The sequence below is a fragment of the Mesoplodon mirus genome (genome assembly GCF_964341445.2).
Source record: "Mesoplodon mirus genome assembly, chromosome: 18".
NCBI classification, from domain to species: domain Eukaryota; kingdom Metazoa; phylum Chordata; class Mammalia; order Artiodactyla; family Ziphiidae; genus Mesoplodon; species Mesoplodon mirus.
The window spans coordinates 1,772,532-1,785,236 of NC_138994.1; the positions used below are offsets into that span (position 1 = coordinate 1,772,532).

A 12,705-nucleotide genomic window follows, 5' to 3' on the forward strand; every position below is an offset into this window, starting at 1 on the left:
ATAGGGAGATTCCTGGGTGCGGCAGCTTGCTCAGAGGAAGGTGTAAAGACATGCTGAGCTGCCAACGCCATCTATTGTTAGCATATCCAGTCAGATGGCCAGGTTGCAACACAACTGAGACTGGGACAGCTTGCTTTGGTCTCATTCCAGGCCTAAGGCCACACCCTACACCAGTAGATGAGGTAGACTCCTACAATCCTTCAGGCAACAAGTATTTATTGTGCGACTGGCTGCTCTAGATCAAGGCCTGTGCTGGTGCTGCGGATATCCTGGGAGCAAACACACTATGGCCCTATCCTCGTGGAGGTGACAGTCTGATGGGAGGCAGACATTCATCAATCACCCAGGACAAGTACAGGGTGCTGTGGAATGGGAGGTCCTGACATCAAGGTGGGAGGAGGGGTTGTGGGCATAACAAATTTCCTTTTAGAAGTGACATACGAGCTGAGCCCTGAACTCAGTGAGAGGCCATGGATGGTGTGGGAAGAGGCTACAGCATGTGCAAAGGGCCTGTGGTACCACATGTGAAAGTCTGAAATAAGGCTGGTATGTTTAGAGCACACAATACGAGGAGGAGAGGGATGCAAGAAGTAACCATGGACACGAGGCAGGCAGAGACTCTGTTCTCTCTAATGTGACATTTGCAAAAATGAAGAGACTAGAGTGGCAGATTTCAAGCCTCTGAAAGCTGTTTCACAGAAGGAGGGTGCTTAGAAGCCAAATGAGAGGAACTACCCCAGCAAGTGGGATCTGAGTCGGACAGCACAGACTTCCTGGCCCAGAGGAGGCCCTAGGGGATTACTTTGTCTACTTCACCTGTAGTGGGGGTCTGCTAGGTAGCAGAAAGGGTATTTGCTCATTCACTTCTCTATCCTGTTCCCCCTGCCACATTACTCCCCAACCTTGTTGTTCAGTGGGGAGGACAGCAGACAGCTCAGTCAGGGTGAGCCCGTTGTATGGAGAAGAGGCCGGGGCTGGGGAAGGCAGGAAGGGAAATGTTACCTGAAAAACTGGGTTTGCCATATACACTACCAAACGTAGGGTGGATAGCTAGTGGGAAGCAGCCACATGGCACAGGGAGATCAGCTAGGTGGTTTGTGACCACCTAGAGGGGTGGGATAGGGAGGGTGGGAGGGAGGGAGATGGAAGAGGGAAGAGATATGGGAACATGTATATATGTATAGCTGATTCACTTTGTTGTAAAGCAGAAACTAACACACCATTGTAAAGCAATTATACTCCAATAAAGATATTAAAAAAAAAATGGCCTCACTTATGTCAAGAAAGCCAGGCCTGGTTCTCTCTCTCTGGGGACCCCCTACCCTATCTGCTTACAGAAAGATGCAGGGGTGGAGAGGTGTTTGGGGTGTTTCCAGGCTGCTCAGGGAAGGTGGAAAAGAGAGGGAAGGGGACAGCCAGCAGCAGCCAAGAAGGAGAATGATCAGGGTGGGGCATCTCTAGGGCACCCTACCCCTGGATTATGAGTCTCTTCTTTTTCCTGGAGGCACCTCAGGTCCCAGCTGCCTTACCTGCTGAAGGACAAGACAGAAGGGCCCTGAGGGTCACAGGTAGAACAGAGCTGCCAGTTCTCTGAAACTCCACTCCCCACACACACACCAACCAGAGATCGAACCCGTGCCCCCTTCAGTGGAAGTATGGAGTCGTAACCACTGGACTGCCAGGGAAATCCCTCTGACACTCTTTTGGGAAGAACTGTTTGCTTGTCTGGGTCTTCCCTCTAAATTATAACTCCTGGATGGCAGGGTCTATGTCTTGCTCAATGTCATATCTCCCAGTGCCTGATGCAGATAATATTTGTTGAATGAATGAAAGGACAAACCCATAAACACTGTATAGTAGTGGTGATTTAGAGAGCAGGAGACTGGCGCTCACAGCTACTGATGCGACCCAGCTCTGAAGATCTGAGCCTTGATCTATGTTATTGCCAGATTCTTCCAAGGATGGGGGTGGGGGTGGGGCAGCCTATTCCGATCTATAGGAGGACAACTCAAAACTCAGAAACTTGTAAGGCAGGCCATGGGATGATTAAGAATAGAGCTCTGCGGCTGACTGCCTGGGTTCAAGTCCTGTTTCTGCCTCTTCCTTGCCCTGTGACCTTGGACAAGTTACATACCACTCTCTTTGCCTCAGTTTTCTCATCTGTAAAATGGGGGGACGAGTAGATCATAGGCTTGATGTGAGAATGAAGAAAGCTGAGGCTTTTGGAACACTGCTTGGCACACATTAAGTGCTCCATCAATGCCAGTAATTGTTGTCTAGGAAGGAGATGAGATACCTGGAAAGGGATTGATCCAGCCCTGATCCCTAAGCCCCGGCACAATGCCTTAGACCCAGAGCACCTAAAACAGATCTTGCAGAACTGCCTGAGCGGGGTCACTCCCAGTGGCCTCTTCCACTAAGCCCACCTGCATCAGTTACCAGATCTCCAAGGGAACCTCTGCCTTCTGCAGACAGAGAAGTGCTGACCTGAACGTCGGGACTGACCGCCACTTGCTACACAGCCTCTTTGGGCAAGGTGCTTTCTTAATGTCCCCAACTTCTGCTTTCTTATTTGTAAAATGGAAATACTAAAACCCATCTGCCAGGGTTGATGTGGGGATTACGTTCTTGGCATCCAGTCGGTGCCCGGTGCCCGAATGTAATTGTCCCCGCGGAGATCTGCTCCTCCCTCTGGCCCGTGCCCCTCTCACCACCAGGCAGATCGGAGAGTCAGAGGCCACATGCCTGGCCTCCCGGCCTCCCAGGCCTTACAACCAAAACCTCGGGCAAGAGTTACATCCTCTTTGTGAAGACCAGCTGGAGAGCTCCATTCCTGACCGCCTGAGTCAGGGCTCACCAGGGACTCCTGTCCCTGTCACCTCAGATGACTCCCATCCCCACAAGCTCTCTGCCAGATGGACTGAGCTGAGTTCTAAGGTGAACCCCATGGGAGGGGAGGAAGTTCTGCAGCCAGAGGGCTGGGCAGAGGCCTCAGTCTGCTGGGGGCGGGGATGGGGTGTGGTAGCAGGTGGGAATTCCCCTTCCTTCAGTCCCCATCATTAGACACATGGCTGATCATCCAACTTGCTTACTCATTGGCACAATGAGAGGGGAAAGTTTAAAGAGAAACAGGTTTGTGTCCTGAAAATTTTAGTGCAGGGAGAACTAGGAGTTTCTACATTTATTCCATAAAGGTGCTTTGCACGAAGCCCCTGTTGAACTTTGGTATTCCTGTGGCTGGCAGGCGCAATCCGGCAGTAAGAACTCACTGTAGGCGGCTACAGGAAGTTCCCTGCCCACCCCTCCTTCAGCCCCAGGGGTGAATTTGGAAACAAGGTTTAAAGGGCTCATTGCAACAAAGGGATTAGAATCTAGTGCCTCCTGAGAGCAGTGTGACCCTGGACAAGTCATTTGATCTCAATTTCCCTGTTGTAAAACGGGAATAAATCCGAAGTGACTGTTGGTGTGAGGATTTAACAGGGAACACAAGTGGAGCACTAACATTGAGGTGAACACAGCAGGGGACTTGTTTCATCCAAAACCAAATATCTAAGGCCTACTATGTGCCAGGGTCTATATGCTAGGGACTAGGGGGACACTAATAAATAAGACAAGCATGGTCTCCGCCCTCATGTTGCCTACAGGAGAAGCATCTAGGCAGACACAGAATGAGAGGGTGTGGCGTGATGATTAAGGCAGCCAGGTTGGAAGCCCAGCTCTACCATTCACCAGCTGAGTGACCCTAGTCTAGCTCAACTCTGTGCCTTGATTTCCCAACAGTAAAACGAGCCATGCACCCACTTCATAGGGTGGTGAGGATTTCACGAACTGACATATGGAAAAATATTTATGTTACCTGAAAACTAGGTTCGCCTCTTGGTGGATGTTGAGCCAAAAGACACAACCAAACCAAAGAGCAGGAGAAGGAAGAATTTATTATTTAAAGCACACTTTCACTGCTGTGGCCCGGGTTCAACCCCTGGTCAGGGAACTAAGATCCTGCAAGCCAGGCGGTATGGCAAAAAAAAATAAATAAATAAAACTCAGCAAGGAGAACACCAGGCATCTTTCCCAAAGGAGATTCAGCATAGAACTGGGGCAAAGGTCAACAAAGTTCAAGCTTTACTTGATTAAAGTAGGGAGGGTCAACATCTTCATTCCATCCTCCACCTGGGCAGGGGCCTTAGTTCCTACAGAACTCAAAGATACGTATCAGATTGTCATGCAGATCCCTAGCGGAGGCACCAGGACTCTGTTTTATCGCTGAGCTATTGTTCCTTGACTGCTTTTCCTTTTCTCCTGCATTCCCTCACTTTCCTTAAACTCATGAATTACCGAGACCTGTTAACGATAAGCACCGTGGCCAGGATCAGCTCACAAAATGGCTTAGGTCAAAAACGGCCTCTCTCATGTCAAGAAAGCCATGCCTGATCTCTTTCTCCAGGGACCCCCTACATTTACAGCACCTACTACGTGCTCTGTTAGCACACACGTGATCAGTATAATAAAAGGAGCTGCAGGATGTGGGACAGGGCAAGAGATGATGTCCAGGCTGAGCTTGCTCAGCAAATGGGGTGGGCGTGGTCCTGAGGAGGAAAGGGCCCCCTGCAGGGGAGCAGGAGGAAAGGGTGAGGCGTGAAGACAGGGGTGTGAGATGAAGTGGAGCAGCAAACCAGTTGAAGGAGCTGGGGCACTGGGAGTTACTGGCAAGGGTTTTAAGGGTCAGGTTTGCAGATTTAAAGCCTTGCTTCCCCTTTGTATATATGGAAACACGGCACACATTTGTCCTATTCATCAATGTACCCCTAGCCCCTGGCACAGAGATTAGGGGACTCCCTGGCTGACCCTCGCTCCCTCGCTGGTTTCCAGTCCCACTGGCCTCCAGATCACTCGGGGCCTTTGCATTTGCGCCCTCTCTTCTCCCGGGAGTGGAGCCAGGGAGACTAGGGAGGACTAGTTAGACCCAGGCCTGGGGCTGCCCACCTTGTCCCCACCCACACAGCCCCTTTGTGACCCCCAGGAGTTAGGTGTGCCCGGGTTTGAACTCAATTTTTCCTGCTGTCAACATTCAACCATAAGTGCTGCGATCTCGTACGATACCCGGTTCATAGTATGTTCTCAGTAAATAGGTTCCTTTCCTCTCTAAACATAATCTTCTCTCCTCCTCACCACCAGGGTGGGAGGGCATAAGGGTGGGGCGGGTGTGGCTAGGAAAGGACTCAGCGAGCGAGGAGAAAGTGGGTTTTTTATTTACCACACTACTTGCAAAGGGGCAGAGAGTTTAGTCCCCACCTTAGTGTTTACAGGGTAGGGGAGTGGGAAAGTCGGCAACCCCCTGTGACCTGTAACGGGGGCAACGGTCCCAAGGAGCGGGGCGCAGTGACTCCGCCTGGAAGGCAGAGGGCACCTAGGTATGCGCACGTGAGAGAGGAATTGCTTTTCCTCGGCGGGGTCAACCGATCCCTGCTCTCGGGCTTAGGAGAGCAGAACGGAATAAGGGCTGGAGATGGGGGTGCATTTCTGCAAATCTCCGGGATCAGAGCTCCGGAGGCGGCGGTGGAGAAAGTCCACAGCCCGGGCACCTCCAGGTGTGTGCTCGGGACTTACGTAGAGGCCCGCAGCCGCTCTAATGAGGGTGCCCCCCACCCACGCCCCTCTGAAGGGACGCGTTCCACCTCCACTCTCCTAACCTTCTCCGCAGCTCCCAATCCCACCTTCGCACGCGCTCCGGGAGCCTCCGGGGCAGCCGAGAGGCGTGGCCTGCCGGCGGTCCGCCCCCTTAATGTTCTCCGGCGCCACTGTAATTGGACAGCCGCTTGTGACGTGCGGGGACTGCGGTGGGCCCGGGTGCTGCGGCAGCCGCAGCGCCAACCGCAGCTCGGGCTCCGGCTCAGGCTCCCGGGTATTTAAAGGGGACGCGGCGGCGGCCCGGGGTGGAGATGGGGGACAAGTGGAGAGAGCGGCCCAGATGCACATCATCCACGGCCTCTCGGGAGTGGAGGGACTCGTGAGAGCCGGAGCCCAGAAATCCGGGGGCGGATAAGACACCGCGTCCCCTCCAATTCCCGTAAGCACCCCTTGCTCCATCCTGCGCCCAAATACCTCAGCTAGCCCCTCTCCCCACTCTTTACACTCCAAACTCAGCCGGGACAGACGTCTGCAGCCACCGCTCCCCACGTGAGTCCTGGGTTTCCCGAGGTGGGGAGGGCTGGGGTCCCAGTGTGGGGTGGCGGCTGCGCTGAGTCTGAGAGCGCTCTTTCACGCGCGTGTCATTGGGGGAGTCTCCGGGGCGGAGGAATGAGTCCCCCTTCTCCTACCCCAGGAACGGGCTGTCCGGGTTTCGGTCAGTCCCCGACTCGGACAAGGCTTAGGAATCCGTGCTCCCTTGCTCCCTGCCACCCACGAGTCCCCTCGACTCCCGAGCTGCCCGTCCGCCGCCCCTCACTGGAGCGAAGCACCCGCCAGCTGGGGGTGTGCCAGAGTGCCTGCTTTCCAGCCACCTCTAAAAATATCTCCCCCCCCCCCCACTCCACCGTCAGCTGCCACCTCCTTGCCCACTGAGGATCCCCTCCTAGCTTGTCCACCCAGGCAGGGCGAGACCAGAGGTGACTCAGGGTCTCAGCTTCCTCACTGGCACGAGAGCTCCAGGACTTCAACCCAGCTAGTCAGGACTGCAAGCTAACAACCCAGGGGGGCAATAGGGAAAGTTCTGGCTGCAGTTTTCCCAAGAAGCAGTAGAGACCCCTGAGTTCTAATCTTGATTCTGATGCTGTGTGATCCAGGATGTTAGCTTGACCTCTCTGGGCCTTTCCTATTCACTGCTGGTGGTGGTGAGCAAGGAATAGACCATGACGAAGTTAGGAGTGCTATCTGGGGGAGGGAGAGAATTCCAGCCTAGTGGTGGAATCTGGTTTCTAGTGGTTGATACTAAGAGGACGCGTTACTATAGTATCTCAGGGGTCCTTGCCCCCACCACATCCGTTAAAGCTGCTAAAACTCCATCCATCCATTGAGAGGGGCATTTCAAACTTAGCGCCTATGCTTGTGTCCCTCCCCCATGCCCAGGCGTCCTCCCACCCTAATCCCATAGATGTAATGTAGCAGCCCTTGTGTAAAAAGGTGCAAGGGGGGGGTGGAGGAGGGGGGAGAGAAGCACTGCTTTTAGGTAGGACTAGAACGTGGACTCCCTGCCAGCCTGATGAAACCCTTCTCCCTCTACTCTAGCCTGCAGGAGAAGCTCAGAGGTCCTTTCCTCCTTTCCTCTGAGGGACTCATTTTGGTGACCACAGAAGGATTTGATCACTCAGAACAAAGCTAGCAGAGGTGAGTACCTTTTTGAATGTCACAGGAGCCAGATCCAAGCGGGGCCTGGGGTCCCTCTGACTACTCTGGGGTAGGGGTGGGTATCACAGCATGGCCTTCGCAGTTTCGAGGGGAGAAACCCAGGATGCTTGGCTTTCTGCTCTGGGGATTAAAACAAGGGCAACTCACCAAATAAATGTTTAACTGATTTCCCTAAATACTAGTATTAGATGAAAAAAATGTAACTATTTCTTTTGCTATGAGAAGTTTTGAACATGATTAAAAACCAGTAGACTATTCCACCAAATTTAAAAAAGAAAAGAAAAGAAAAGAAAAAGAACCAAGGGCAATGAAAGTTGGCTTCTGGGTGGCTCCTGGAGACCCTTTTTTATCTTTGTATCTGCCCGGCACATGTCTGACCATGTTTGCTTTTACAAGGGGAGTGGCATCCCTTGACCTTTTCTCTTTGGATTGGCCTGGCCCCTGGGGAACATGTGATATCAGCCAGGATTCTGGAAGGCTGAAACTCCCTCTAGATGGGGCCTGGGGACAGCCCTCCCACCTCTAACCCCCCAGACATGCCCTTCCTTCACCTCACATGCCTCCCTCCCCTTCTCTCCCATCTTCTTGAACTGTGTCTCTTCAATTCCTGGATTACAAGTTCTTAGGGAAAAGGCTGAAACCCACATCCCATCCCTAGCGAAAGGGTTTAACGCACGTGTGGTCAGGGAGTGGGGAGGGATGGGGTACCTCAACATGGAGAGCGAGAGAGCCCCTCCCTCCTGGGATATCCCAGTCTCTGTCTTGAGGGCTACAGCTTCTCCTTGCTGTCCTGGGATGCTCTGGGGAGAGTCAACTTGACAAAGTCAGAGGGGTACCCAGTGTCACCCACTCTCACCACCAGAGGGCAGCAGCCAGCCAGACCTTTGCTCCTTTGCTCCTTAGCCTGTCTAACTAAGCCTGTCTCCTGGCTCAGTAGCGTTCCAGACCTGTCCCAGCTGCATCTAGTCTCTCATTTAACCCCAGGATGGAGGGGAGGCACTGGGAGTTGTGGGTTTGTAGCTGCACTGGTGAAGCCCCCACGAAGCCAAACGCTGTCCCCAAAGTTACATAGCAAAGTCCGGCAGAAATTTCAACCCGACTCCTGCTGACTGCCAGCCTCTAGAAGCACCAGGGAGGAAGACAGTCCCAGGTCACCTGTGGTGCCCAGGGGTCCCGGCCCTCCAGCTGTGGTGCAGTGAGCCTGGTCATCTGCCCCTTTCCCTTTGAGGGCAGAGAGCAGGCAAGGCTGTGGCCAGGTGTTCATGAACCAGGCTCTGTGCCATGGAACCATCATAGCTTTGGGCAAGTTATTTAATCTCTGAGCCCTTCTCATCTGCTGAATTCATGGGATTGTGATGAGAAGGGAGAGAATGTGAGTGAAGATGATTTGTAAACTATGATGCACCATACACAAGAATGGGGCAATGACCATACAGAGAAAAAAGCACTGATCTCAGACTCTGAGATCTGGTTTTGAGATCTCTCTCTGCCACATACAGTGGGTGATGTCTGCACAAGTTGGTTAACCTTTCTAGGTCTCCAATAATATCATCTGTAACCTTTCCAGCATCGTGGGGGATTGTTAAGAGGGTGCCCAGCAAGGGCTTTGTGGTCCTTAGCCTATCCGAGGGGCTGTTTTTACTGAGTGGTTTCTGGGGCTCAGGAGAGGGGTTAGGACAAGGAAACAAAGCCACCTGACTGGGACCCTCAAACGGACCTTGTATGGTTGTCAGGAGCTCTGTACGACGGCTGGAGGCCAACAGTCCCTACAGGTGGTGCCCCGGGTGATGTACTGACAATGAGCGGGTGTTTTCCAGTTGCTGGCCTCCGATGCCTGTCTAGGGTAAGTGGGTCCCTCCAGGGGTCTCTTAGGATGAGGCCTCAGCTCCCATGTTCCCATCATGGGGAGGGAGGAGCCCTATCCAGCCCCTTTTAAGCCTGCCCTCACCTCTACTGCGCCTCCACTAATCCCTGGAAGCTTCCATCCCAGGGGTGGGGCCCTGATGCTTCACATCCTCAACTCCAGGGATCGTGGGCCACTGAAACTCACAGATAGATGTTCGTGAGACCAGAGAGTGACTAGGGATGAAGTCAAAGGGACAATTCTCTTAGGGAGGCAGATAGCAGGTTCAAATCCCAGTTTGGAAATTAGGAGCTTGGCCTTCTGTTTACAGGCTGTGCCAGGCCATAAACATCACAGGAATATATTGGAAAGGGAGTTAGGAAGAAACCAGAAAGAGGAGTGGTTCTGTCTCAACTAATTGGGGTGGGGGGTTGAGAGGCAGAAAGGCAGCCTGGTGGGTATTCTGAAGCCGTACATAATCTGCTCACTGCCCCTCGGTCACGTGAAGCTGCTGGCAGGCAAAGAGGCGGGGACAGGCTGCAGAGGGCCTTGCCCTCCGTTCGCTTTGCCTTCGCGCCCTCGCACGTGCCCTGTTGCCTCCCATCCTCTCCCTGTGTTTCCCACCCGCCGCCCCCCCCCACGAACATGATAACCCAGGCTCCTGACTTCTTGTCCCTCCTCCCCGTGCCCCCTGGCGTGACTGCCTCCGAGCCCTCTTCTTCCCCACTCCTGCCTCATCCCCCCCACCCGTGTCCCCACGACCTGCTCCCTCCTCTGCCTTTTCAGCCACTGCTGCTCTCTTTCCTCTCCCTTACCTGTCTCCCAGGTATGTCGTGGCCTGGTGTGGGAGGCTCCGACTTCCCCAAGCCCCACTGCTTCTCCTGCTGCCCGCTTGCTTCGGACTCTGGCAGAAACCCCACCTGCTGACAAGTTCCTCCCAGGGAATTGGCAAGTGATTAGTGACGAGCTGTCAGCACAGGGCCCTGAAACTCCCCAGAGAAGTCGTGTCCCATCCTTGGACCCCTGCCCAGTGCCACTGGCTGGAAGCAGCTCACAGAGAGCCTGCCTGGATTTGGGATAGTCAGTCCACCTACCTGGTTCTTCCAAGAGCTAAAGTCCAGTTCTCTGGCCAGTGCAGAAGCCCAGGCACCTAACTCTCCGGGCACTGATTGCCCACATGCCTTGGGTGGTGCCAGCAAGTCTTCCCCGGCTCCTCCTGTCCACCAGTCCCACAAGCCATCGGCCGTGCATGGCCAAAAAGGGGAACGAGGAGGCTGCTGCGTTTGGATGAATGGGTGGTTTCCCTAAACCATGTTAGGAAAGAGGGAGGAGAGAGCCCCTCCCACCCTCCCTGCATCCAGCGGACAGCTGGGGTCACTGGAAGTCTCCAGAATAGTCTAGTCCAGAAGCCTCCCCAAAGGAGTGCCCCCTTGGAAGCTGCTCTTCCACTCTTTGAAGCGGACCCTCGTTAAGCCCCCGTAGCCCCGGATGAGAGTAGAAGAAGCAGGTGCCAAAGAAGCCTTTCTGGGCTCGCGAGGAGGATGGTCCCCTGAAGATAAACCCCAGCGCAGTTAACCGAGAGGTGCAAGGGGGTGGGCGGGGAAGGTTGGGGGTGGGGTCGGCGTTGCTTAACCAGCCTTGGGTCCTCCTCAGGTCTTGGATGTGCCAGCGCCTCTGGCCGAGGCCCGCTAACCAGCCTCTCCCCGGCCGGCTTCCGCCGCGCCCCCTCTCGCTTGCTCCCTCCTCTCTCCCCTGCTCCCAGGAAGGCGGGATGGCTGCGCAGGGCTCACCGCGCTTCCTCCTGACCTTCGACTTTGACGAGACTATCGTGGATGAAAACAGCGACGACTCCATCGTGCGCGCCGCGCCGGGCCAGCGGCTGCCCGAGAGCCTGCGTGCCACCTACCGCGAGGGCTTCTACAACGAGTACATGCAGCGCGTCTTCCAGTACCTGGGCGAGCAGGGCGTGCGGCCGCGGGACCTGCGCGCCATCTACGAGGCCATCCCCCTGTCGCCCGGCATGGGCGAGCTGCTGCAGTTTGTGGCCAAGCAGGGCGCCTGCTTTGAGGTTATTCTTATCTCAGATGCCAACACCTTCGGCGTGGAGAGTGCGCTGCGCGCCGCCGGCCACCACGGCCTGTTCCGCCGCATCTTCAGCAACCCGTCGGGGCCCGACGCTCGGGGGCTGCTGGCGCTGAGGCCCTTCCACGCGCACAGCTGCGCTCGCTGCCCCGCCAACATGTGCAAGCACAAGGTGCTCAGCGACTACCTGCGCGAGCGGGCCCACGACGGCGTGCACTTCGAGCGCCTTTTCTACGTGGGCGACGGCGCCAACGACTTCTGCCCCATGGGGGTGCTGGCAGGCGGCGACGTGGCCTTCCCGCGCCGCGGCTACCCCATGCACCGCCTTATCCAGGAGGCGCAGAAGGCCGAGCCCAGCTCCTTCCGCGCCAGGGTGGTGCCCTGGGAAACCGCCACCGAAGTGCGCCTCCATCTGCAACAGGTGCTGAAGACGTGCTGAGGACCTGGCCTGCAGGGGGCACCCGGGCGGGGAGGGGGTGAGGGGGTGGGGGTCGGGAAAGACAAACCTAGCTTTATTACCCCCTTTCCCTTTCGCTTTGGTATGACCCTCCGGGAATTTCCGGAATCCTAGGTTCGTCCGTTTGGGGACTGGAAGAGGGAGTTCGGAGCGATCCCCGTCTATGCAGTTAACCCAGCTCGGCTGCCTCCCCCAGTTCCACTGCAAGCAAATTCCGGAGTCTGCCCCACCCGGGTGGTGCGCATACCAGAGCAGGCAGCAGTGTTTCCACAAACCTGGTCCTCCCAGCTGGGAGGAAGGGGTTCCCTGGCGGGGTGGAACATCTCCCGCTGCGTTGGGTTAACTGCTGCCTTGGGCTGCATGACCTCCCTCCCCCAGTCTTCTGTCAAGGGGACCCAGGTCCTGCACTCTCCACCACCCCCTCCCCTGCACCGGACTCCCCGCAGCGAGAGGTGGCGCTCTCTGCCGACTGTCCCAGGCCTAGATCCTGCTTTACCTACTGTGACCCTACACTGCACTCCTTGCCTCCCTCCCCCCCCACGCCCCGCCCCGCCAGCATCCCCACAGGAAAAAAAAGCCAGAGGGCACAGACATCTCCTGGTGGTCGAATGAGGTAGCGCACTGTCCGGGGCTCGGGTCTGGCCAGCCAGGGACCTCACAGAGCCCGAAGATGTCTCCTCGCACCCCAGCCTCGTCTATGCAGCAAGAAACCAGGGACTTAACCAAAGTCGCCCTGCCGACTGGGCCCTCTGAGTCCCCATTCTCCCGTATGGAACAGAAAGCCACGATGTTTTAAAGCAGAGCCAGCGGAAACCCAAGGCCCTCCTCCCTCTTTTGGTGTTTCAGAGCTATAAAGGAGGTGAAGGTGGCTGAGATCTCTTGCGCCGCAGCCTGAGGGATGAGGGCGAGGTGATCTCTGCTCTCAGCCCCACTTAAGTGAGGGAGCTGGTCCCCACTCTTGGGAGGAGCGCCCAGCTTG

At 55.5% G+C, this 12,705-nt stretch overlaps 1 protein-coding gene across 3 annotated transcripts; it reads left to right on the forward strand.

Moving 5' to 3' along the window:
* The first annotated feature begins 6,045 nt into the window (after nucleotides 1-6,045).
* Nucleotides 6,046-12,629, forward strand: PHOSPHO1 (phosphoethanolamine/phosphocholine phosphatase 1). Of its 3 annotated transcripts, XM_082604872.1 has the most exons (4): nucleotides 6,046-6,067; nucleotides 7,225-7,323; nucleotides 9,078-9,187; nucleotides 10,950-12,629. In XM_082604872.1, the coding sequence occupies exons 3-4, from the start codon at nucleotides 9,143-9,145 to the stop codon at nucleotides 11,706-11,708; spliced, it is 804 nt and encodes a 267-aa protein (XP_082460998.1). In that variant the 5' UTR covers nucleotides 6,046-6,067; nucleotides 7,225-7,323; nucleotides 9,078-9,142; the 3' UTR covers nucleotides 11,709-12,629. The 3 variants fall into 3 exon arrangements, with proteins under 3 accessions (XP_082460998.1, XP_082460997.1, XP_082460999.1); XM_082604871.1 differs by lacking the exons at nucleotides 6,046-6,067; nucleotides 9,078-9,187 and having other exon boundaries at nucleotides 7,277-7,323; nucleotides 10,841-12,629; XM_082604873.1 differs by lacking the exons at nucleotides 6,046-6,067; nucleotides 7,225-7,323 and having other exon boundaries at nucleotides 8,922-9,187.
* Nucleotides 12,630-12,705: the final 76 nt, after the last annotated feature.

Bases quoted from the DNA above. Each gene is read 5' to 3' on its own strand.
- PHOSPHO1 (XM_082604871.1), top strand. From the start codon at position 10,848: ATGTGCCAGCGCCTCTGGCCGAGGCCCGCTAACCAGCCTCTCCCCGGC.